Below are 27,288 nucleotides of genomic sequence, written 5' to 3'. Positions count from 1 at the left end.
TTTAACAATATTATGAACTAATTAAACGATAAATACATTGGTTTCTGATATAACCGCTCCTATGTATATAACGTAAATTTCGAAACATCAAAAATGTATTGCTATCGTTAACGATAATTAATCGAGTAAAATAAATTTCCCCGGCAATTCAAAAAATATTTAACATGGCAAGGGTCAAGCCAACTTCGGCAGTGAGAAGGAACGAAGACACACGATTCGTTAGGAAAGCGTGCGAGAATTTATTTGAACATTTTCCACGTCAATCGTACGGTTTCCGGCGGAACAAATTTCCTCGCGCCCATTAAACGTATTTTCCACTCGTGTCGTTCGCCACGGGTAACCAGAGTTCTCGCGAAGACGTTTATCCTTTTTCGTCGTTTGGCCACGGCAGCGCGCACGGAATTCCCGAGTGTACGTAATCAACCGGCAGTTTCAATGTTACAGAATGAGCACGTTCCGCGAGTGCCGCGAGCACGCGACACGAATCGCAATTTTTTCTTCCCCATCGAGCCTCGCTGCCACCACTTCCGTTTCGACCAGATCTTCATCGAACTCGAAAGCTCGAACGAATGAAACGAGCGATCTTCAAATCCGTTTGTAAATGGGAAATTATGTTTTCCAGCAGGTCTTCGTGGAAAGTGAAATGTACATCGTCCTTCGTTAAATGTTGTTCGAGTTCTCGCGTGTGGGCGTGTTTGAAAGTTTTTGAAATATTCGAATCAATAAGAAGCTCTACACATATGTCGATTAACTACGCAAATCAACGAGTAGCGTGGCGAATATGGTTTTGTTAAATTTACCTTGGAAATTAATATCGTTTATAGGGTACGAAAGAAAATTGGAAAGAAATGTTCAAAAGTCATTTGCTTTGTTCCTAGTACGAAGGAGATAGAAAAATTAGAAAACACGATGTACAATCATCAAATAATTACGCGATACATACATATTTAGCTATTGACGTTCTTAACCAACCAATTCAGTTTACCTATAAATTAATCGAGATAGCGTCTAACCATACAGACCATTTACCAGTAACTATAACCTCCAACCGTTTAATAGATCCATCAAGCAATAACATCTGCGCCATTACTCTAACCAAACATCAAAGCAATCCTGTAAATCAACATTCCCTTGGTCTATCCGCCTCGAATATGTCCAACCGCGAGAGAGCACGCAGAATCTTGGAAACTGGCAAAAGCTTCGGAAATTTAAATACTATCTCCGAAAGCAACCTTTCACAAGCCACTTCTGACATTAAAACTATCGATGACAAAAGAACACATTAAGAAACCCAGTACCTACCAAGCGTGAATAACACACGACACCATCTCTGTTATAAATTTCTGAAAATTTCTGTCTACGTAGTAAAATATAGCAACCGCTATATTAACTACGAATTAAATAAGCCGTTCATCTGTAAAATCCGTTAGCCGCACAAAACGAAAAGCAAAGGAAATTGTGGAAATTACGCGAGATAAGCATCGATGAAATGCTTTGACAAAAAATGTTAAACGTTTCGAAAAATGAAGTTAAACTTCACTTTGACCCGTGAGCGGCACAAATGTACAAACTTTGCAGGATTCAGAAACTTTGCAAAATTTAGTGATAATTTGCTAATTTGATACTTATACACTGCAACAATCAACACTCACCTATCATATCGTCGTGGTACGTATTATCAATAGTCATTCGATTTTACAGAACCATTGATCTATTTCGGAAGATTTCTCAGAGGGTGATTGTTCCGTTTGCCATTGACTTTGGAAAATTTAATGATAATTTGCTAACTCAATACTTATACAATGCAACAATCAACACTTACCTATCATATTATCATGGTACGTATTATCAGTAGCCATAGTTAAATATCCAACAAGTCATCTGACCAACAATAAAATACACTTTTCATTCGCACGATCTGCATTCATCCAGTCGAACGATCGTTTCAAGGTAGCGTGTACAACCTAGAAAAGAGGCGACTAACCGGAGCCCTATGTATACGATCGGTGGCGACCTTGATCAGCGTTTAAATGCCGTAGTGGAGACGAAGCGAATACCGGAGGATGGCCTTGAAGATTGAACAAGAACAAACAAACAATCCTTTAAAGCGGAAACTCACCAGTCGCGGTCGAGGTCGTCGGCTGGTAGGGTGCACCACCTGGTCCTGCAGGCTGTCCTCCTGGCGTGGTGGGGGTTCCACCATGAGAGGTCGGTATACCACGATGGGGTTGCGAGTGCGCAGCAGTGCTGTGTGCGTGGGAGTAAGACTGCGTCAGAGAGTGAAGAGGCTCGTGGAACACGTACGCCGGATATCCCTCGGCGCGCTGCTGAAGACAGCTTCCACCCATTGACCCGCCCAAGCTGCTCGACATCGAGCTGCCAACAGAGGAACGAGATCCGCGTCAGATCAAAATAACCAACATGTTCGATTTGTCTGAACGTCGTTTCTAGCGAATAGGTCGAGTAGCTTTCGTGATTAATAAGCTGTGGACGTCCAGGCAAATTTATATTTTTGTACACACCAAAAGGTGGAACAGCGATTTGTTTCGCCTACTTGCAACCACGGATATTTTTCGATGTATTTAAATATTTTATACGGTTTTGCGATTTATGTGCATTTGGGAAACTTTTGTATCTCTAAATTCGTCATAAATACGTAAGAATCTGTCAGGTCTAATTATTGGCAAAACGTGTTTTAAACTTATATAGAGGATGTTTCGAGGATTTTGGGGCCAACGTCGAGCTTTTATTCTTATTCTTGCCGAGAAGAATTTCGATTTGATTTGAATCGCGTGGAAGGTTAAAAATAGCGAACTTTTTGACAATTTTCGTGTAACGATTGTATGCGAATTTTACGCGGTACACGATATTTGTTACGGTAATTTAATGAATATACAACGTAGCAAGTTGAATTCGATATTTGCAGAATTTAATTTGTTTCGACAAATATTCGATATCAAAGAGTCGCCAGCGCCTGGATTATGATGTTTTTGTTTTTGGAAATGACATTCGAAGATAAGCTTTTAGGAAGATTAAATTTTGACAAGGTCAGATATTTATGTACACAGCGCGATTGTCAATGAATCGTGAAATGTTGAACGTGAAAAATACAAGGTATTTGAGGATTGTTTGGGAAATTTAAACTCGACGCTATCGATATCTGTAATCTCTGCAACAATGCAACACCGATTAAAGCGTAGTACAATCGCCAAATCTTTAAACAACGGATCGCAGTTACCATACTATTGTTAGTCTACCACGGTTTACAAATGAAACGTAAAAGAACGAACTATACTCGTCAAAAAGCCTGCCAATACGTACAAAAAACATTTAACAATACTACGAGCTAACTGAAACTTTCATAACACGGGCTTTCTCAAAAAATGAATCGCTATAGAAAAATGCATTAAATTCTTCGAAATACATGGTTCGATAAACTAATTAAAAATCCCTCGATATACTTCAGAAAATCCTCATAAAGGTGTCCTAATCTTTGACAGACAATAATTAAAAAATAACCAGTGTCGATTATTTAACTCGATAAACCGATAAAATATCTTTGCCTATATTTACAAAACTTTCGTAAAGAAACTCTGACTGTTACAATAAATAAACAACAATTATAAGAAAAGCTATGAACCTCCTCGATTCCCAAATTGACTACTCTAACTCTAGGAGATCGTTCCACTTATAATCCTTTCACCGTCCCGTAACAAACATCGTATTCAACCTCGACGAGAGAGCTCGATCCATACTCTCTTACAATACGCAAAGTCTTTGCACCCCTGTATAACTATACCATACACGTAGACGGTTGGCGAAACAAAAGCGAAAGAGACGGTGACAGAATGATTACCTGTAAGTGTCAGGCATCGTAGCGATCGGCTGCGGTATCGACGAGTACATGGCGTTGAATCCGGCGTTTAAGGGTAACCGTGGTGTGGCAGGGGTCGCAGCTGGGGGCGCGGTGCTGCTACCACCCCCGCTGCTGCCTCCGCCGACTACCTGATCGACGGCTGCTCTCCTTTGGTTCCGTAATTTCTCCTCTCGACGCCACTTCGCCCTGCGATTACTGAACCACACCTGCAACCGACGCAATGACGGTGCTTTTGTCACGATAAGGGCGTCACTCCGCGCGATGTGTTCGCATTATCCGCACCTATTCATCCTCGCATCCATCCTCGCATTCTCTCGCCACCTCGCATTCTACTTTTTTCCACACTTATCCTCTCCGTGTCTCGTTCTTTCATCCCTCTAACCATCCACGTATCTCTCTTTTCGTTCTTCGTCGTTCCCTCCATCATCCATCGTCTCTACACACCCTCTCTTCTTCCCTCTCTTTCTTTCTCGTTCGTTCCTCGCTTCTATCTACCTCTATCGAACCCTCTCTACCCCTTCCTGTTTGTATTCTATCTCTCGACCTATTCTCCTTGTCCAGCCATCCGACAGCCGTAAAATCTAGATACCTTTTTCCAACCTCTTCCCCCTTCTGCCCGCCATCCCCGGGTAAGCTCACGCAGTCGAGTTTGCACGAGACTCTGCCGCAGTTTGTTAATTGCGATTGAGCAGTTGTCGGATGGAAAATTGAGTTACTGTGTGTTCTCAGTGGTGTGTACGTCTGTGCTCGTACGTCTCGCTATCTCGCATCGTTTCCCGCTGTTTCTTTCCCTTACGACCTATCCGACGCGCTTTTAGTATTACACAGAACCGACGATGAGTAAAATAGGAAATTTGTTGTATCGAGAGAAAGTAAGACAAATTGTGGATGAAAAGCTACACGTGCATCGATTGTGTTCGATAGCTTATATTAAAAATTCCTCTCGAATGCAACGAGTTTCTTCCGGATTTTTGCACCGTCCGATTTTTAAGGCAGAAGTTTTACAGAATACGATTTCTGAAATACCAATGCTCTGTTTCCTTCCTAAATTCCAGCAGAATATTTTCATCATCGTACAGTAATACAAATTAACGTGAAACATTCTACAATATTCGATTCTTTCAATTCAATTTCGGCACACAGACGAAGCTCTCTTTGAGCGATTTAAATTAATTTCGAACGTTCTACAGTATCCGACTCCTTTCGCGTAACAAAATTTCATCTAAATTACGTTTTCTGGATGAATTATAGAGTCGTACGTAGTTACGCTCTGAATATTCAAAATCGAAAACTGAGTGAAAGATCAAAAGATTCGTGACTTTTGGTTAATTTTGTTCGCAAATATTCCGCGTTTAACTGAATGCTGGTTATTTCAAGACGTACAACTCTAAGCTAAGCCAAGCCGCACGTTTAATAAGCTGTTCATTCGAGAAATACGAGGAAACGTTACCGAGGACTCGGGCCAATCGCGAAGTTCAACTTCTCATTGCCAACAAACGGTTAAACGATTCGTTTTCCATACACATTTGCTAACATCAACAATCTTCTCTAAGTTGTATAATATATTCTCCGCAGATTATGAAACAGAACTCGTAGATTTCATATTGTACTTGTTACTTCACAATCGAATAAGCAGCATCAGTTCGTTGAATAAGGTTTGATTGAAATGATTTCACGGAGAGAAATGGACAAGGACGAAGGGAAGTGCAATTATTGGAAAATGAAAAGAAAACAAGTGAAACAACGGATAGGTAATGGATGGCGGAATGGATGACGATACAACGAGGAGAATGTTTATCTAAAGTATTTAAAGATAGGAGAGAGATAACGAAAGAAACGGGATATTTTTATGTTATCGTAGTTATTTATAAGTTTGTATTTCATATCTCTTATGTTCCAGTTATGATTTATGTTTGTAATTTATGTAAAAGCAAATTCAATTTCTACGCAATCAGGCTGAAATGAATAAAATATAGATACAGAAAGGAATTCAAAATAAGGTAATGCTTAATAATTTATAGTCAAATATATTATACGTACATGGAAAATTATATATAACATAAATAAGAAAAGTAGGTAGATACTTCGATCTTAATAAAAGTAAACGTCAATTTCGTCAACGATCTCTATAAATTTTTAGTTCGTTGTAAAGACAAAGAATCTGAGACCGTTTTATCCAGTTTGATAGTTTAGTTTGACAATGTCCACGATAAGATTGGAAACAAATCCTGGAAAGTATGGAAACGAATCATGTGTTCCTTACGAATTGTACAGTAATTGTATATCTAGATAATGAAACGAAGAAATTTACGGAAGATGCAGTTGATGAGTTCGGTTTCTGTGATACTGTCCAAATCGCGATGGCCATCGACGATATCTTCTAGCAAAGATCTCTCGCGCGAGTATCGCGAAAGATGGTCGTAATAACAAGTAATCTCGAGCAACAAATCGGAGCTTAAGTTCTTTGTTGCGCTTCCACGGATTTCCTGATTTCGAAGATACCTCGTCGCGATAAGAGGATTCCCTTTCCCTACGATATGTCGATTTACCTTCCTGCTACCCTCCAATCACTCGTAGCACAAACACGCTCCGGATTACATCGTAATTTCTTCCCTCTAAATGTCCCGTATCATCCTCTCGTGTATAACAAACAAAATATTTACTCTATAATCGCGTTTATACCAAACAAACAAAGGAAATAAGTAAATAAATAGAACGAAATGAAAAAAAGAGGAGAAATTATATAGAAAAATAAAAAGAGGAAAGGAGGATAAAAGGGAGAGAAAATGGAATCAAGCCGGAATTGTTAAATTATGAAACGACTCGATTGCTCGGCTCATTTGCAAAGGGAGGGAAAAAACGCAACGAACATGCTCTTTCTCTTCTTTCCACTAGCAATGAAGAGGCGCGCGCTTTTATTAATAGCTGACAATTGCTACGTCGGCTGTTCCGTTCGCGAACAGCCGCTTAAACGTTCGCGCGATAATGAGAATAACGATATAAAAATTCGATTGCCAACAATGAGCGCAACTTTCTCAATTATCATGCGCCACCGAGAACGCTAACAATAAGCCAGACCCGGCAAGGGGCGTTATTATTTTTTCTCCTCTTCCACCCCCGAGTTTCAACTCCCTTCCACCCCCCTCACCAGCCCATGATTCTGACGCTAATTTGTACGTATTCATTCGAGCTATTGATGGAAAATAAAATAAACAGTAAAGAGAGAAGCCATGGGAGGGGGATCGATGATTTACCTCGGTATCGAAGTGTTTCACGGAATGGACAGTTTTGTAAGTGAAAAGTCTTGCAAGTCCTTCTTTCTCTCTAATATTAGAAATTCTTCGAAACGATACTATGTAACTACCTTTAACATCTTGCAATTTTTGTAATACTCTCGTACTTTCTTAATTTCTAAAGCATCTGCCGATCGATAGCTATAATTCACATAATTTCTTTTTTAACGTCATTACCTATAACTCGATTTAAAGCTAATGTAACCAAGCTCAGATAATAATATGTTTGGAGAGGAAAAAATTTTCCGAGGCGGGGAATTCTATAATATCGTATTTAATAAGCATCAGAAATAAAACTGAATAATCTTGGTGCCTAAAATGGGCACCGAGAGTAACCAAATATTTTCTTCTCTGCCCATATTATTTCAATAGGCAGCGAGAAAATTCAAAATTCATTTCGCCCGCCGCGAAAAACGTGATCCTGCACACCCGGCGGCCCTCGATTGAACGAAATAAAAAACAGAAAAAAGAGGAGAAAAAGTAAAAAAGAATAAATTTCGTGGCGGCAGCGACGTGGCAAATCGTGTTCTAGCGGGCCACCAGCAAATATCCACCATTCGCCCGCAGCGGACTCCTTTCGCCCAATACCGTCGTTCCTCGTAAACTCGTCCTACCGCGTCCCGAAAACTCGTTTGAATCGATCCATTCGGAATTCCACGAACCGGGTACATCGCTCCCGTCCCTCGCGGCAGACCTTCTACTTTGATTGGCAATGTTTAGAAGATGGCGTCGCACGCGAATTTTAAGATCGTTTTGTGAAATTTTGGCTGGTTCTTCTTGTACACAAGATGCTGCTCCATAAAGTTTCATATATCTAGCGATAGGATTGTAAGAGCTTTTCCTGCTGTGTTAATATTTCTTACGTATTTTTCGCTTGCAATTTCTTTTCATTTTTCTTTTTCTTTTTCTTTAGGAAGTAGAATGTCGTTCGATCGAGGGTATTACAGAAAGAAATAAAGAAAATTTGGGTACTTATTTTATGTGGAATTTTCTTAATCCGATATGGGTGAATATTGCGTTGACGTAACATTTCATTTGCAAGTTCTTTTCGATCAATCGAAATTAATTCCAACTTCGGTTTCAAGGATTCGTTCCATGTATCTTGTGTCACTATTTGGTCTAGTTAGAATCGCCGTTGAATGGATTAGAATTAAAACACCGACTGAGAAGATTTAACTCCAAACAGCACGATAAAATATTCGTTCGAATATCTTTGGAGCAGAACGAGAACTGTCGAATAGAAATCTGAAACTTTATCGATCTACCACAAGAGATGCCTTTTTCGAAATATTTCTTGAAGGAAACTTTAAAAACTTCCAAATTTTCGACACAGGTGATTTTATAATTTAAGATGGACCAAATGAGAAAAAAGATTTTCACACTTTATACGAAATTATCGATCAGCCAAGAGAAGTTGTACTTCTAAAGAAAGTTGTACTTTTACGGAAGTTTCGAAGACCTTTAAAACGAAAATTTTAAGAAATTACTTTTACATTTTTTTTAACTAAAGAAAGAGGAAACTTAGACTCGACTCCTATTACTTTCTTGATCAACTACAAGAAGGGAGGATACCTCTATCGAAAGGTTCCTCAACCAAGTCGAGCAAAGTTTTTGGAACTGTACGATTCAAGAAGATTTCTCTAGAATTAGTTAACTAAACGGAAAAAGAGAATATTCGTTGGATTCGGTTCATATTCCTCGAAACTATAAGATAACCAGGACCAAATTATACCACTATTTTCCAACCTTTCTCGGATCGGAATTTCCAATTAGCCAAATGACGCATAGAAAGACATTCTTAATAGAATAATCATTTCCTTTGATATATCAAATTTCATCCACCGATATATTACAACGATTACAATAGAAAATTACCACGTAGTTATATCGAAATAAATAAGTCTACAACTCCTCTGCAATAACATCGTTCTAATTCTACGAAGATAACCATGACAACCTTGCGGAAAAGACTTCGTAACCTCTTTACATCCCGTGTCCCAAAGAAACTGAAAATCCCATAACACGGAGAGAAAATAATAATTTTTCCCAACTACCATCTACTACTACGACACATATGCACGAGCATCCATGAAGAAGCGAGCGAAGATTCTTCTCAACTTCTTTCGATCGTCTTCGTCTTCGCTTAAAAGGCAAATGCCAAAGTTGACCGTGATGATCGAGAGACTTCGGCCATCGCGGCTTCACACGAGGGATTCTCCGCTCTCTGGCCAGCGCCATAGATGATAATCGGGCAGTGGCGGCGGTGTTGCGCGGCGCGGCGTGGCGAAACTCGTGCGAGTATCCAAGGTATAGGTGGAAAAGCGAGGAACAACCAATCAGAGGGCAACCTCCCTGGGGACGCGACGTTGCCATGGTTGCGTTCGAACCCTCTTAGGCCGTCTGTGCCGGATCCCTCACGGCTTGCTCGGGATATGCCGCGTGCGGCGTGGCGTTTCGTATCCGTGGCACACGGCCGTGTCGGCGAGTCCACCACGCTGTGTCCTGGCCAATGCCACGCTTTTGCTTTCTCTCCTCTGCACGTTGCTCTCTACCTTCGTCGTCGTCCATCCGTTCTCCTCGTTCCACCGTTTGTTCGTCCATCCAACGACGTTCGACTCCACGCTGCTGGTTCAATCGTTCCTTTTAGTCCCCTTTCACCCTCTTTCTCTTTCCATTTATCTCTACCCTTCTTTCTCTCCTTCTCTACCCTTCCTTCCCTCACCTCTTTATCCCTCTCTTTCGCTCTGCCTTTGCCTCTCGCACCGGCACTCCCGGTTTCCTGCACTTAGCAAGATCAATACCAGCCAACGAGGCTTGAAAACATGCGTCAACATGGTCTTGCACTGTTTGTACGTCCACATAACGCTCAGCGCCCGGTTACTACCACCGACGCGAAAGCCCGCCGGCCACTTCACCACCCCCTATCGTCGGGCCAGGTGAGGGAGGCCGGCCGGATAGCAAGAGGGTCGAACACAGGCCGAGCCAGAGGCACGGCGCGGCCAAACAATGTTCGATAAGGCTGCGTACATATTAGCTCGTATAACCGTGCGTCACCCCATGACTCGAGCAACGATGTTATATTAATTAATTACGACACAGTCTCTCGCGCTCGCTCTCTGTCTCGCATCATTTCTCTACGTGCTATGTGTTGTCTTGTGCATGCCCGCATGATTTACATCCCGATACGCGAATTATGAATGGCACGGAGATAACGCTGGAGCTTTGTCTTTAAGAGAAACAAAGATTTTGGACGATTCGTTTCTTTACGGGATATGTTGCGCCTGCTTGAACGATACGTTGTCTTTGATATTTGGATATTAGTAGCGAATACTACGAGCGTATGGAATTTACGGATAAATGGTATGTCGGAATGTTGCTATAATGATGGATTACGGATTGTGATTGTTCGTAATAGTCACGCGTTAAGTGTAGCTAACTATAAATCATAAAGAGGAGATCACTAGTAAATTTCACGAAATTCATCGTTTAAATTACAAATTCGTGATAATCGCTCATCATATACAGTTAACCAATGATTATGAGAAATCTGACCACAAAGAGTAAGTTTCAAAGCTTCTATCCTAATTTCCAAAGACCAAGGTTTCTATAAATTGTATATCCGGCATTTTAAGAACGTTTGCTCCGATCTATCCAAAGCCAAGGGAAATTAATAAAATATATAAAAGTTCCAAGAGGAAATTATTGTTAATAAAATACGCTATCTAAAATTGCTTTACCCACAGCTTCCACGGATACTTTTTCAAGAATGCAACGAAGAAAACCTTCTCGCGGTTCACTTTGGATTTTTAAGAAACTTAATACACAGACGATGAAACAAGAAAAGTCGAATGGCGTTAAGACACAGGGCGAAAAGGGTCTGAGAAGAAGACACAGGCATAAAGACGAAATCCCCCCGGGTGGTCTCGCAGATTCGTCGTCGGAGGTGTTTAACGTCCCCGCGCGTTGGCGGTCACGCGTTTAATGAAAGGGCATCGTCGTACTTAACAGCCGCCCTCTTCGTCGCACACAGCTGTGTAGACGAGGAGAAGACGTCGCGTCGTCTAACCTCAAGAATGGTGGAAGAGGATTGACACGGAGGACGAGGCGCGGTGAAAGAGAAAGAGAAAAGAAATTGGAACGAGTGAAAGAGAACGTGCTGTACGTGTAACGAAGAAAAGAGTGAGATGTAGAAAAAAGAAGGGGAAAAGAGAAAAGAGAGATAGAGAAGGAAGGAGAACGAAAGAAAGGATAAAAAGGGGAAGGGAGAAAAAGGGCGGTGGGTGGAGCGAACGAGAAAGAGGAAGCACACGCCACATTCGCACATTCACACTCACCTGGATACGTGCCTCAGGCAATCCAATCTTCTCAGCGAGACGCTCCCGTGCAAACACGTCCGGGTAATGTGTCCGCTCGAATTCTAAAACGAAACCAGTTTGCAACAAGTGCTCGTTATTAAACGTGCCTCCGTTGGATAGCTGGCGCGTTTCGCATTGTATATATATCTATCTAATATATATTCTAGTATGTGCGTATGTGTATTTGCGTATGTGTAACGTATAGTATGATAAAAGAAAAATATATACACGTAGCTATACGTATAGAACTACATAATATTTGTTTGTATTCGTACATACGCTCGTGTACATAAAATTTTATATTAATCGCGCATAATTTCGATTCACTGCGAGACAAGATTAAAAGGATAATTATCGACGATACTCGAACGCGAGGGCGCGACTTGAATGGCCGCGGATCCAATTAAAGCAGTCGTGCTGCTCCTGCTGGGCGTACGAAGAGAGGAAAGCCCGATATATTCGAGGAAAGCAGTAATTTACCTCGACCGTCTCTGAATATGCATGCATCGCCGCGAAACGGACGGAATATACAGAATCCCCGAGTGCGCGCGCGATCGTTCGACGTTTATATCGTTATTACCGGCTGAACGAAAATGGAGCTTTCGTCGAGGATGAGCACCGATGTTTGTTGATGTTTGTTAACGTGGAAACATGCAATTGAAAATGTACGCGCTACTATTTTTGACTATCTTCTTTTTTTCACCGGTGCTCGTAATTGTATAGCTGGATTTTCAATGATTAGAAGAGACAGCGTACACGATTCGTAGCAATTTCAGTCGCTCAGAGTTTAAATTACAAATTTTGTACTCCGGTAGATGTTCCGAAAGGGTTAGCAATTTACGTTTTTCGCGGAACTAACTCGTTCATTTTTTTTTTTTTCTTTTTTGAGATTTATTTAGGATATGGTGTATTTCGTGCTATTAATACCGCGTATATGTAGAACGTAGCATGTCCGTTGATAAATTGAATTTATTCGCGTGCGCTAACCTTTCTCGAGGCTGTCGATCTGTTCGTTGGAAAAGGATGTTCGGTTGCGCTGCAACTTTCGTTTTAGCCTCAGTCGAACTTGCGAGTCCTCGTCGCCGGACGAGTTGTGCTCCGAATTCCCATCTGACGTTGTTTCTTGCTGATGCGACAACAAAGAACCTGTATCTGGAAACAAATACGAAAATTCCTGTTTTACGTAACGAGCTCGAAATCCATAATACAAACATCTTTTCTTTACATTCTGAAACATCTTCTCTTTCCTCAACCAGCGCGGATAACGTTCGACTAAATTAGGGGTGGCGAGTGATTCCTCGCGCGAGAAGGAGAAAATTCGGGAAGGCAAACAGGGGAAAGAAGGATTCCCAGGACGAGATCCAATTAAGGATCGTCCTATTTCAGTATCGTTCCAGTGACTTTGCGATGGACGCGGACTAACGACGCGACGGCCCTCGACATTCCTAGAAACAACCACGAGCATACCAACGAATTAAGAATGGGACAGAAAGTGGCAGAGAGTAGCTATGGGAGAGCGGAGACATCCGCATAGTCGTCTCGCTCGATCATAGTGATCGTGTTGATACGTGTACAGGATGCTTCAGAAAATTAATGCTAAACTTTAGAAGCACATAGCACTTACGAAAAAAAGCAAAAAGGCTTAATATGTATAGGTCCAAATAGGGCGAGGTAGGGTTGTGTTTCAGTCGGTAGATTATTTGAGTCGAGCTTGCTTCGTAAAATTTGATTATGAGAAATTTTTCGAACGATCTACAGTTGAAAAAGAGACGCTTTAACCATAATTTTCTTCAGGAACGTGCCTTGATGTTATTATAAAAGGTTTGTCCAACCAGTTAATATTCTCAGTTTTAATTTTCGTAATTTAATAGCGCGTGTATATTATTTTATTCCTGCAAATTATTTTGTCATATATTTTATTTAATTTTTATATATACCTTCTTGCTAACTCAAATAATCCTGCCATACGCTCTCTCTTCTCTTGCTGAACCTGAAGTACACAACATTTTCTTATTCTTTCGTCATTATGTTAAAGAGTAATAATGTGCAATAATGCACAACAGTTTTGATTATATCGTGCGCAATCCAGGAGTAAATTTTAAGATATCGATGCTCACCTGACTCAAATAGGCTCTACCTTATTATAAAGTCAAAAATAGGGACATTTGGACCGACGTTTATTAATTTGTTTTTCTGAGTACTACATGACCCTGAAGTTTGATAGCACTTTCTGAAACACTCTGTATGGAGACAGTCCGCTCCTCCGCTCGTCATTGTTGTCGTCGTCGTTGTCGCCGTTGCCGTTGCCGTTGTCATCGTCGTCGTCGTCGTCGTCGTCGTCGTCGTCGTCGTCGTTGTCGTCGTCGTCGTCAACGTTGACGGCTCCCGGTGAGCCACGATTACTTTCCGCCTCCGCGCACCGAACCCTCGCCTCTTTCCATCCCTCTCCCGATACCTTCCTGCCATTTCCCTTTCCCTCTGTCCGTGTCCGTCCCTCCGTACGCTACGTGTACCTATATATTTGCCCTTACGCTATATACATACGTATATATATGTATTTCTAAGTGTACCTATATATCGTCCGCTCGTCAGCTGCTCGCTTTCTCGTTCGCTCATCTCTCGCACATCGCGCACCCTCTATCTTCTCCACCGTCGCCTCCACCACGATCCTACGAAATCTCTCGCCCACTCCTATCTCTCTAGCCCCGTGGTACCGTTCTGCCAATTCGAAATACCGCCACCTTCGAACATGCTCTGCTTCGAACCAGATTATATTCCAAAAACGATATCTCTCTATATTTTAGAGAAAATATTTTCTTCCGTTTTGAGTAAATATTATTCAATTACTGTAATTTATATTAGTACTAGACTCTACCTGGAACGAAAGTATATTTTATATTTTGTACCATTCTTCTAGAAAAAATATATTCTTCTTCTTTGAGTAATTATTATTCAATCATCATTATGACATATTCCATATTTTGTATCATTTTATTCTAGAAAATATTTTCTTCTTTTTTCTATCTTTTTTTCTATTTTTCTACTTCTCTATTTTTTTTATTTTTTTTTTTTAGTAATATTACATGTGAAAAACGAGGTATAGGTGTACGTTTGTGTCAGTGTTGAGTCAATTGAAGAAATACTGCTACCCTTGCAAATATCAACATATGACATACTAGGGTAGAGCCCATCGCTACGACCAAACGAGAGTGTATGCAATATTCTATCACATCCTCTTATATGGAGTATTTTCTCCTTCTTTGACTTTAATTTTCTAGGTGACGACGCATGATTGCGAGGGGAAGAAATGGGGTGTACGGCTCGATGACCATGCGAGAAGGTTCACTGTCGGTCTGGCTACTTTAGACTGACCAGTTTGCGTTCTTGGAAAAACGGTTTGTAATAGATATTTTCAAGTGTAATCCAAATGTTAGAATCACAATTGTACATGAATTTATTTAATAGGAACCAAAGGAAGATTCGTGTATTAAATTGGACACAATTCCATATTTCATTATCGGGATACTTATTCGAGCGGTTATAAGAAAGTCAGATCAAAGATGGATAAACCAGAAAGTTAGTGTTCTCGAGATAATTTACTGCTTCAATCGCTCTAAAACAAACTACCCAAATAATTCATCGATGAAAAAAGATAACCCATTTTACGAACGATTTACAAAATCTGATTAATCACACCAGCCCCCACAAAATTTTATAGAACCCCAATATTGTCTTAACAATTTCAAACAGTCACGACCAAATCGCAGCAAATCATACACAGCCTACGGTATTCGTTATTAAAACAACCTTCGACCATCGGACTAGCTTAACAGTTTCGAGAATTTACTTATCTTAAATCGCGGTTACATTCGAAACCATCATCCGTGGAGCAATTTTGGTCATGATCAGGACCGCAGGCTGCGATTAACGTGATCCTATTAGGAGAAACGTCGCGATCCAACGACACCAGGCATTTCCTTTATTCCAATACGTAAACCGATCCAATACACCGGTGGAAATACAACGGGACAATACGCAGGTTCGCGGAAAGGCTGTTAAGAACGGGACGAGGGTGTCGCGCGTACGAGCAGATTATAATACGTCGAGGGTGCTCCCTTGACTTCCACCTTGCCTCGAGACCATTGTCGATCCGCAGAAGAAGTGGATCAAGCATTGAGAGTACCTGGTTTCCTATGGCGTCTGATTCTATGGCTTTTCTCGACCGCGTGAAAGGCAAAAGAACCCCCAATGGAAGGTAACAATTCCGTTTATGAAAGGTAAAGGCATTGAAACGACTTGTCGAAACATTTCGATTGACGAATAAATCTTAAGGGAGAAAAGAACTTTAGCTGTCGATTCTTGGGGATTTATGGCATAATGGGATAATTGTGAATAATAGACATTATAAATAGAATTGGTTACATTCTTAAGTGTTTCGTGATCATTCGTACATATTTCTATGTAGGATGAAACAAGCAGGAGGAAACAAGTCTAAATTTTGTTAAAAAGAAAGTTAACTTAAGCTTCTATTACTTTTGAAAATTTCTTCTTCGAAGATCATTGTGTATATCATTCGCGTTAATTTTGAGTCAATAACAAAATTAATTCGGAAGATTGAGTATAAGTACAGTTAAGATGCAACTGCGAACTTTTAACCAGTACAAATACAGTCTCGTTTTCACTTTTGTATTATATGCACATCTTTTACATACAGTTTGTTTTAATTTTTTTTTTTCCAAACTTCACAAGTTTCGTACCTCAAGCTCTTTTACACGTTATAGTTCCAGCGTTAAAAACAATGACAAGAGATGGAATGAAGTCCTTCGAAGCGACACACGAACAAGGAACGTGGGATGTCGTGCGTTACATTTAGCAATTAACGTATAATTGGGACTCACCGCTTCGTTTGAGCAGAGAATCGTCTCGACCATGAAGCTGGCTGCCGGGCAGCAGCGACTGGCCAGAGCCGGGGGTCGCTGCCGTTGGAATTCCAGTGGCCAAGGGATGATGAGAGGGCGTAGCGGAATACCAAGCCGGTGGCCAGCCTGCAGCCTGCCCATTGAACATCCGAAGCTTATCGTACACGCTCTCGGCACCCTGATGCGCCTGCACCGCCGCAGCCTGTTGCTCCTTCTGTGAGGCCAGGTTCCTCAGCACCCTGTTGATGGACGACACCTGCGAATAGTATATTAATTGCTATTAGCAAGTGAGTGGATAGAAGCAACGACAGCTAGCAAAAAAAGCTTTGAAGAACTTTGAACTTGTTGCGGATTGAATGGTATCGTGATGATTGGGCTTCTGGTAATGATAGTAAAGAATAGTAAAGTATAATAGCAATGAACGGTGAAGAATGCAACGATAATAAAAACAGTGCGAGAGGAAGTAAATTGAGTTTTCAGTTTCTGGTTTTTTTGAAAGGTAATATTTCGTAGAACAGTGTATCGTAGATTGGCGTAGAGAACTGTTTGTCTAGAATCAATCATTAGTAGAACGCAAATATATTGTGGTGGATAGGTGGTAGACGGAGTTGAAAAAAGTTTGTTCGTTGTAAGTTACGTGGTACCGTTCGCCAGTGGCATTTGATTTTTGATTTACAGGGGAGTATCGTAGCTTGGTACAGAGGACTGCTCGGCAAGGACCAATCGTTGTTAGAACACTAACACGTAACTGTAACGGCAGTCCAGATTGAAAGTAGTTTGTTTGCTGTAAGTGTGGTCATATCGTAAAACTGATTGGTTTTTGGTTTACCGAATACTGGTAGTTTTTGGAAAATGGTTCCATAAAATGCTCGACGGCAATCGTTCGTTATTAATAAATGAATTAGTTACTAACAAAAATAACGAAATCCACATCGATCCAATCGTATCACGGATCTAGTGTCATTCGTAATAACAAAGTGACGATCATTCGATCGATTATCATAAGGTGGTTTATTATTAAACGTGTTGGTTTATTAAGGAGACGAGTGATAAGATTGCAATAGTCAATTATATTAAAATCACTGCAAGTACAAGTACAGTAATAGTGTATGCCAGTCATAATCGTCGCTCGCTCAATGCTGTTGTTCAGCTATACGCTCGCTATTCGACTATCTATTCGACTATGTGCTTCACCTAGAGAGCACGTTCGTCTATTTGTACCGACCGGTGTTATTATAAAGGTTCAAATGTAATTCCGGTTGACCATTACAAATAACGGCAATAATATTTTATCCGGAGTTCGTTTACCTTTGAACCTAGCAAAGCAAAACAACGTTGGTATTCCAAGCCACAATAATATGAGTCTTTGCTGATTTAAATCTTCCGTTGACTCACGTGCCGCTACAACCACAACGCTGAGATGCAATTGGCGCCGAATTAATGTCCAACTAGAAGAAGAAAAGCGGCCAGTGGCAAGCTCGAGCAAGAAACAAAACAAAAGAGAAAAAGATGAGAAAAGCGGAGGAAACTTTTGAAAGTTTCATCTGGTTCTTTGCTAGCTGCTCGCGACAATCATTTCCATAGTTACATCGGTTGTCTCTCGTTCACCGCTTCCCATCATCTCTTTCTTTTGCGTTCTCTTTGCCGACCTTCACGCTGAGGGAGCGACTAGCAGATGAAAGGACACCGCCATCCAATTATTATTACATAAAACGGTTTCCATGGCTCTTCGCTCCCCTAACCAGCGCGGTGGTAACGCGGTCTTCTTCACCTTGTACCGCGACCGAACCACTGGCTAACTCTAAAGTTATAACGAGCCACGGGGGCGAGCCTTGTACTCTCGACTCTCGCACATAATAGTCTCGGTGTTCTACGCGCGCTCAATCTCTCCCGTTCTGCACCCCCCGAACCGCCCCTTGTGCAACCTCATCCCCCAAAACATCGACTCGTCGATGGTGCAGCAAGCAGCGAGTCGAACATAGCCGAACTCTCCCCCTCCCCCCTCCCTCTCTCTCTCTCTCTCTCTCTGCGCTGCACTTCTCCCATGGATCCCTTGGCTTGCTTCGATGTGGATGGAGGATATCGAGCGGAGCTTCTTAATTACTAGGCTTTCGCTGAAAGGTTCTATGAGAGAGGGGAAAAAAGGAAAGAGAGAAAAGAGAGAAAGAGAGAGAGAGTAAATGCCGATCCTTCTCGCGTGTGGCTCGACTTAAGACCTCTGCTCGAAATAATGGCTGTATGCCGTCGGGTGCCAACGACGTTGTTGCCTCGAGTATTCTGCGTATGTACTGAAGGCTGTACAGGTCAAATATATGTGTGTACAGGAGAGGAGTACGAGTTATTACGTGGAATAAAAGCCGGTAAATTCAATCGAGCTTTTTGTTTGCCGCCTCGACGAGATCGATGTTGGAGCACGCGGCGATAGGAACAAGTAATCTTAGCTTTGTAACAAGCGAAACACGTTTAACGCACACGATGGCAATCGAATCTTTAAGTGACATGTAAATAATTCAAGTGTAACGTGTATAGAGTCGTTTAATCGGTTAAAATTAAGGGTGTGCTATAGAAGGGAAGTAAGTACGTCATCAGTGGGAAAATTATATTAAGAACATTGGTTGAATCGCGTTAAAACTCTTCTTACAATATCAAAGATCCCACTTAACTTCGATGAAATTCTACACGAGCCATTCACAAGCCATATCAACTGATCAATTCCATATATTGAAAAACAGAGGAACACGATAACGGCAGAAACAATTATTTAAATTCGCTTTGGAATGTATGATCGACTTTCATGGAAGTAAGTCGTTTATTTGTATTTATTCGCAAGTTGAATATTAATCGCGTATGTACTTAGTTCATAAAATTATGAAATTTATGGAAAGCGAACTTGATCGATTCCACCCTTAGAAGATTCTCTCGCACATCATGCCATAACATAATAGTTTCTTACGAAATTGTACAAATCCATCGACCAATTCGAAACGAACGAAACTCGACGTAATACGGAACCGCGTGTTCCTTAACCGGAATCAATCGAACGAGGAAGGAGGGTGGTAACTCGCAGGAGTAGACAGCATGGAAAGTTCGTATCGCAAGATTCGTCTCAATCCTGCGGAATAATGGTTGCGGGAGAGGACGAGAGGAAAGGACGTTTCTAAACTAACTGCATACAGCATCCAGAGAGAGAGAAAGGTAGAGAGAGAGTTTCAGAGGCAGCCAGGCTAGGCTTTCCATCATCAAACCAAGCAACCTGGCTGTTCTACGCTCCGCTCCACTCGGCTCTCGCCGCACAACAGCCGCAGCACCGATGCAGACCATTACACGCGCGACCGGACACGAATAATTGTGCAACACGCTTAACTGATCCCATTCACCCTGATTCTACCCGCTTCCATCCGCTCGTCGGCGACTAACCCCGTCGCACCCCATTGCCGCGGACGATATGTACCCACCGCAACAACCAACGGCTACCACCACTACCATCATCGTCATTGCTATCATTACTGTTAACGTCGTTGCCGTTTCACGAGACAATCGTCGTCGTCATCGATGAACCCGACCGAAGATTCCTGTGGAACGACTATTGATCTATTCGTTGTCGAGAGTACCAATTCCGTTTCGTCAATCTCGTTGCCCAGGTTTTGCTTTGGCTTGGTTTGAATTGGTTTCAGGAATTAAATGGCATTGGCTGTTGGAAAGAATGTAGAGAAGTTTTAAAGATATTCTTCGATTCAAATGACTTCAAGTTGTGGGTTATCGATGGCATTGTAAAGCATGCACAGTTGAAAAGTATAGGAGAAAGCATGATAAGTTATATTTTGTGCTTTTTATCGGAGATTTCCTTTTTACGTCGCTATCCTGAATATTTCGAAAATATCGATTATCATAAAATGAGGATATCGTGGCTTGCTATTGGCGGTTTGTAAAATTCTATAAAGGAGATATTAATTCATATTAAGATATACCGGAAATAGTTTATAGTATCCGATAATATCTTAAGCGATACCGATAATTGCCAAAAGTACTCAATAAAATAGTTTTATGTCTATACAGCGTGAATCTCTAAACTGAGTGATTCCAAGTATCTTAAAAATTGTATACTTGCTACGTAACAAAATATCTCAAATGAAAGCTGGATAATGTCAACGATATAATTTAATATTAATAATTTTCTCCAGAGTTAGTCGTCATTAATCGATAGCATATATGCGATATAAAACACAATGTAGAATAAATTCAGATCGAATTCCAGCATCATTCGCAATTCTTCCCAATTATCATCGTACATCCACTGCGAGATCAGAGAGATTTTCCTCGAATATCTCACAAAACTGATCGACCGATCAAAATGGTCACACACACACACACACATACACAATATCGAGATTTCCTCACTCTCGATATATATTCTCTCTACCGTCAACGATTCGACAGACAACAGACAATTCCATCACGAACCTGTTCTTCTGCCAGCACCCTGTACGCTACACCTACAAAACCAGACTGTGTGATCATTATAACGATCCCAGCGTTAAAAGCTGAAACAACGTTTCGCGTGTTCGATCGAACCAGATTCCTTTCCCGAATATTGTCGTCGGATAAGCATCGGCAGAAGAGAACGGATCTCTGTGTGTAACCACGCTGATTGATCACCATCCCCTTCACTAGGTGAACGAGGCAAAGCTCTGTTCCCAAAGAACCGATAGAAACGAACGGTTCCTTCGCGAGCCGACGGATAACGACTCGTACGCGTGCCGTCCCCTTCGGTATTCCTGACAGACACCCGGAATCGTAAGGGGATGGTCGAGGGAAATGGCGGTTCTTCTCTTCGAAAGAAGACCTCTCCTAGAGGAAAGACACGACTTTTCGAAATATTCCTCGTCACGGCAGATCGAACGTGCTGGGGATACATCGAATAAGAGGAGAAATGGTTTCAGCTCAGGTTCCCAATTTTTGGATCGTATCTTTTAAACGTATCGCGAAGTTTGATAGGTGATGATTTTTAATGCAATTTAAATATTAAACCAAATATTATATATTTTCCTTCTATGTTCAATATTTATCTTCTATGCATTTTCTTTATCTTACTACAAAAGGTTATTTTGCTTTTACATTTGGACAAGGAGTTGCAGTTTGTCTGACTATTCTAAAAGAAGATCGCCAACTTGTTCGGAATGTCGGTACCGATATTTTTTAGTATTTAATTAACATGTTAACGAGCAGGAGAATTCACTGTGGATTATCTATAGGAGTAACCAACGTGTCAAATGTTAAATTTGAAATTATGCGAAAGAAGGTTGGGAAACACTGTTTCAGGGGATTGCGGAGAAGACCATGGAATATCGATATTCGCGAGGGTGGAAAGGATGTTTGGAAGACGGACCGAGAATTCTTGGGAAGAAGAGGGGAAACGACTAGCAGGACCAGACGGTGGACAATGCCGAGGCCCGCGTAATGGACCGATTACCCCTCCCAACCGATCGTATTGACGAGACTTTGATTAGGGTCGAGTGGCCAGATCCGACGGGTAAGTACCGACCCGGCTGCGCACCCTGATAAACCGCCGCCACCATACAAAGCAACTCCGTGTCTAAGCGAATGAGCATCCCGTTGCTGGATCTCCCCACGTGAACGCTTGGAACGCGACTCCTGTCCCCGGAGTCATTGCGCTTTTCTTTCTCTGCTGGAATTGGCAGCGGTGCACGGTCATTTGCTAATTGCGCGTTGGAATGAGAGTGGAATAAAAGTGGAATGCTGGTGCGTTTGAGAGCACCGATGGAATGACTTTCGATGAAGTTGCCCAAGTGTTTGTACGTGAGTTGGTTCAAAGCCGAGAGTTTTGAGTTTGAAGAGCAAAGGAAAGAAGAATTTGAAGCTTGTTGCCACTGATTGCACTTGTTTATCGGTCATGCCGAACAAGCGTCTCTCAGATTGATTTGGATTTCTGCGGATATGTCGAAGTTATATTTGAAATATTATTTCCAGATTATTTGACACGGTTCAAGGTTTCTGAATGTTTTGGAATAAACTACATGTTGAGATAAATACTTGCATGATATTTCTTATTAATTGTTAAATGTATTAAGCTAGTTTCATGTAAGACATTTTGTAACAGGTTCCTTCGAAAATTTCGGAAATTTTTTGGACCTTCTTTTTAAATCGCGTCAGGCTATACTCGAAGTGAATCTTAAGATATTTTCAAGCGAAACTGCTGTATCCACAAATATTTTGTACTTACGCTTGGAATGTTGTCGTTGTTGCAAACACCTTCTTGCAGCAGTCGATCACGGATCTCCCAGGCGAAAATCGACGGGCATTCTCGTTTGTAATCGGCGATTTTGTTCACCACTGGTGTGGTCGCTACGCGTGGCTTGCTACCACCGATTGCACGTGGTTTGATCGAACCAGTCTCGTAATACCTAAAGAGGAAATCAATTTCTTGAAAAAAGAATTAAAATATATATTCATCTAAGTTATAATAAAGAAGAGGGCAATAATAAAATATAAAATAAAAAAGAGTCAGTCTCTTTCAAAATTATAAGATTCCTAGCCAATTCAGAATTACTTTAATCTTTTGACAATCATACGAATGTTATATCAAAGTTTCTCAAAGTCTTTCGTCCTGAACGATGATCCATGACTGACCTGCCGAGGATCTTGGAAACGCATCCATTGCTGACTTGCAGTATGCGCGAGATGTCGCAGGGCCTAGCACCACTGTGGGCCAGTTCGACGATCTTCTGCCTTGTCGAGTCTGGTAATGGTCGGCCGTTGACGTAAACACCGCCAAGCTGGTTAACCCCGCTGTGTCCTGCAGCCGAGCACCCAAATATTGAGTTCTGTCCGACCATAGAACCCCCGCCAATACCCGCACCACCCCCGTGCATCAAGTCCTCCTCTGTGAATCAAAACGCGCGCAATGTGTATTCTGTCACTTAGCCAGAGTGTCTGGTTGGATAAACACCAACCCATATGTATCCACGCGTACGCATCGTCCACGTTCTTATTAGTCTGATTGCACCGCATGCATCGTCATCAACATCGTCGTGGACATACATAGGCGATGACGAACCGCGTGCTACTGATAATCACCACATTGTCGATTCAATTCTCGATATAATGCGGCTACTAACATCATGGATTGAAGATCGGAAATTCGATTTTCCACTGAACGATTAATTCCTTTCACGCGGCCAAATATCGATGCGTAGCGGATCTTGTTTTTTTTTGGAAAGAGGAGGGGAAGAGGAATAGAATTAATATTGATGAAATGGGATTTCTAATAAACGTTTAATACCTGTGATTCGAAAATTGATGTTTTGTTGGTGATTAATATCTTTTTTTTTTTATCAAATTTTTAAATAGTCGTTCTGTGGAACGGGTTAAAGTGGTTAAAATACAGCAGCGTGCAGCCAGATAGATTTCTTATACATTTTTATTTAAATTTCCTAAAGAGAGATATGCAATGGTATATAAAAAAGGTAAAAATATATCTCGATTATAAAATGACACAGACAAAAATGCGTGTATTCTTCTGCGTGTTACTCCGTAGTTAATGTTTCTGGAGACGGAGAATCATGGCGCTTGAAACTGCCTGGAAGATACAGTTGGACCGCAAAAGGTTAATCCTCGTACGTGTACTGTTCCAGAATAATATATGGCGTATACGCCATGTGATCGTTAAAATGGAAGGGAGAACTACAAATAACAGTAACGTTGAATTTGTTGTAAATCGTGTAACAATTTGCATAAGATATACGCAAATATTCGCGACTCTTAATAATTACAATGCCCATAGAACGCGAGTCAATTGTAGACGATGAATATTTAAAAAAAAAAAAGGTCGCCATTGTTAATTCCGTTACGCAACACAGTCAGAACGATTGTAACTGTCTACAATTGCGGAGGTACAATTCCAAACACTAAAGAGTACACTGGCAATATTTGCATTGGTTAATCGATGAAAATAGCCGAAACCACAATTAACTCGTTTTTCGATGACACGCGTTCGTAAAAATCAATAGACTTTTGTTAAATTTAACAAGATAAACGACTGCAAATAATCAGGCCATTCGCGCACGTACCTCGGCGATTTATCAAAATGTATTTTCAAAAATAAAACGGTAAAAATGAATTTATAAAAGGACAGAGAAAAAGAACAGGAGACAAAGGCTACCATTGAAGGACGTTAACATTCCCACCACCAAAGAATCTGTATTTAATAATAACTCTGTGTTATTACGGTGAATGCGTGTTTTAATAAACCGCCGTTCCGATGAATGCATCAAATCGTGCATACCAGTAATAATTTTTTAAAGATATAATTGGACCTAAAATGAAGGAACGCAGTAGGATTAACATGATAAACGATTGCAAATAATCAAACTATTCACGCACCATACTTCCATCATTAACCAAGATGTATTTTCAAAAACGAAATAATAAAACAAAAATGATAAAAAGGAATTTTAAAAAGAGAACGCTGTAAAAGACAAGAAAGAACAACGTTATTTCGCTTTGCCATTACCAGGAAAACGAAACGATTTGAACGAAGCGCCACCCTCGAAGGACGTTAACGTTAACGTTCCCGCCGCCAAAGAATCTACATGGTTTTACAGGGCACGAAGAAACACAACGGGGTGGACGTGCAAAGTGGGCCTTTTGCTCTTTTGTCGCCGACCTTTCTCTAAATTTACGTGCTAACGCCGACAGCGTGCGAAGAATAAGGGCGGAACGAACCTTGCAGCCGTGACTACGGGGTGCACACGGCTGGGAGCAGGGACTACAGCGCGGCTGCCGTACTTGGCATTGCTGCTCGCGCTAAATGCATCTTGCAATTAACGAATTTAATTAATCTCCTGCTTTTGCGCGGCGCAAAACGACAAGAAATAGTTGAAACGCAATTTGAATGGTTTGCCGTGGCGCTGCGGCACCGTATGAAACCACTTTGTGTGTAACGTCGCAGGCACACCACGCGTTCTCATCAGCCTTTTCCCGGCATCACGAGAGGGCCGAAATTCCACGCGTTTCGTGCTTATTTCACGCTCAAAGTGGGCGTGTTTCCGCCTCTACAACTATCTGTCACTTTTCCTTCCTCGAATATCCTACCGCTTCGCGATATTACATTACTGCAAACACAATGCCGAAAATATCGCGATTCTTTTTTATTTTTGAAAGAACTGGCAAAAGACGGCTACAAAGATACTCATTTGCTGTTCTCTCGATTTTTATGTACTTTCTCCTGGTAGAATTAAATTAATGATAAATTTCAAAGGTAAAAAGCGCGGGACTTGAAGGAAATAAATATTATTATCGACTAATTTCTGTTAATACCTGGACGAATGCATTGTATATAGTACTCTGTCGTGTGGCGGTACAAATCATTTTTGGTTAAGCATTTAGATAATTTGCAATCGATCGTTCTCTATTTTCTCCATCTAGCTGTTTATCACGGTGAAGTTACTAAATTAGACGTTTGATAAAGTACTTAATATCGCTAAATTTAAACTTTTATCATATGCGCGACGCTATCGAAAGTTGGCTTTATATCGAACGTAACTTTCAAAAGTGAAACTCGTAAAAAAACACACACATAATCGTATGGATTCATGAAATAAACTCGCTAAGGCTCAGTTTATTAATCGTTATCTCGGGACCCTATCTGAACGTATGTCTTTAAGGGGCAAGGCAAACAAGAACTTTGCATAAAAAAATGGAGATATGTTAATGGATAATAGGCATTTCTACAGGGTACTTTGATGACAGCACTGAAAGCGATGGTGGACTTTGAATGGAAGCGCAATGTCTATTCAATTATGCATGCCGCGTAAAAGAAACGATAACGACATAACGTTAAGACTTTTTTCTTGATCCGATTAAAATGACGGCTATCCTTCGAAAACCCTGCTTCACCTTGCGACCACTCGATGAATATTCATTCGGCGGCCACGCGAATAACCACCTATGTAAGTGTATTTACAAACGACACGCATTATTTTTCGATGCGTGTAACGCAAAAATCATGGGAAACATTTCCTGGCACATCACACGCCATATTCTAAAATAACACTGGGACTGAACATTCGTGTCTGCTACCGACTATCTAATCATACAGAGTTCTTTCATTCAGCGAGAAAGAAGATTATCTCTCGCAAAGGAACACATTCTTCTTTATGCCAGCAAGATGTTGCCGTATAAACCGTTACTGTTATGCGATCGGTTCGTGCATCAAACTGTCTTTGCCTCGCACGATAAATAATTTAATCATGAGCACAACGCACGGTCTAAGAAATCCTCTCCTAACCTCCTATAGAAATCTATCTTAGACAATCATCTATTTCTTCTAACGTCCTCGAAAATATATGTATTGAAAATCACGACCTAGGAAATCGAGCAAAACTCAAGACTGTTTCATCGATATGGTTGCCCGATCCCCTCGCGGGGGCCGCTGCTTTTACTGTGAAACTCGTGTGTCGTAAAAATAAACGGTTGGGGGCATCGAAATCCCGACGTCGCGTCGCGTCGCCGCGAGAACACGCCGTCGTCTCCGCTTTGTGGGACAACACAAACCCGACGCTGGTTTTTCACCAGTTTTAATTCATTACAAAGAGGGTGTGACTCGGGTGCATACATACACGGCGAAAGAGAAACCGGCTGGAGGAACGCACAAAGTAGAAGGCTTTCTCTCTCCCTCTACTAGCTCCGCTCCTATCCTTTCCTCCTTGTTTCTCTCTCGTCTCGCGCGAGGAGAGCGAATCGTCCGTAGCACAGCGGCACCGACGACCCGTGCACACGCCGTCCGCACACATTCTTTATATATAATTTCGCGTTAATCTACGCGA

At 41.3% G+C, this 27,288-nt stretch overlaps 1 protein-coding gene across 4 annotated transcripts in view; it reads right to left on the bottom strand.

The window, feature by feature from the left end:
* The window catches only part of LOC126915836 (paired box protein Pax-6), a 58,279-nt gene that overhangs the window by 12,282 nt on the left and 18,709 nt on the right, over positions 1 to 27,288 (bottom strand). For 2 of the 4 annotated variants that reach the window (XM_050720935.1, XM_050720937.1), the window contains 7 exons: positions 23,093 to 23,345; positions 22,686 to 22,866; positions 16,424 to 16,700; positions 12,513 to 12,677; positions 11,505 to 11,587; positions 3,857 to 4,083; positions 2,120 to 2,376 (listed from right to left, as the gene is read on the bottom strand). In XM_050720935.1, the coding sequence (XP_050576892.1) occupies positions 2,120 to 2,376; positions 3,857 to 4,083; positions 11,505 to 11,587; positions 12,513 to 12,677; positions 16,424 to 16,700; positions 22,686 to 22,866; positions 23,093 to 23,345 (1,443 nt within the window). The remainder of the gene's footprint in view (positions 1 to 2,119; positions 2,377 to 3,856; positions 4,084 to 11,504; positions 11,588 to 12,512; positions 12,678 to 16,423; positions 16,701 to 22,685; positions 22,867 to 23,092; positions 23,346 to 27,288) is intronic. The other 2 variants (XM_050720936.1, XM_050720938.1) reach the window with 2 other exon arrangements.

Source organism: Bombus affinis, chromosome 4 (assembly GCF_024516045.1).
Source record: "Bombus affinis isolate iyBomAffi1 chromosome 4, iyBomAffi1.2, whole genome shotgun sequence".
Classification (NCBI taxonomy): Eukaryota; Metazoa; Arthropoda; class Insecta; order Hymenoptera; family Apidae; genus Bombus; species Bombus affinis.
This window is presented reverse-complemented; position numbering and strand designations above follow the sequence as displayed.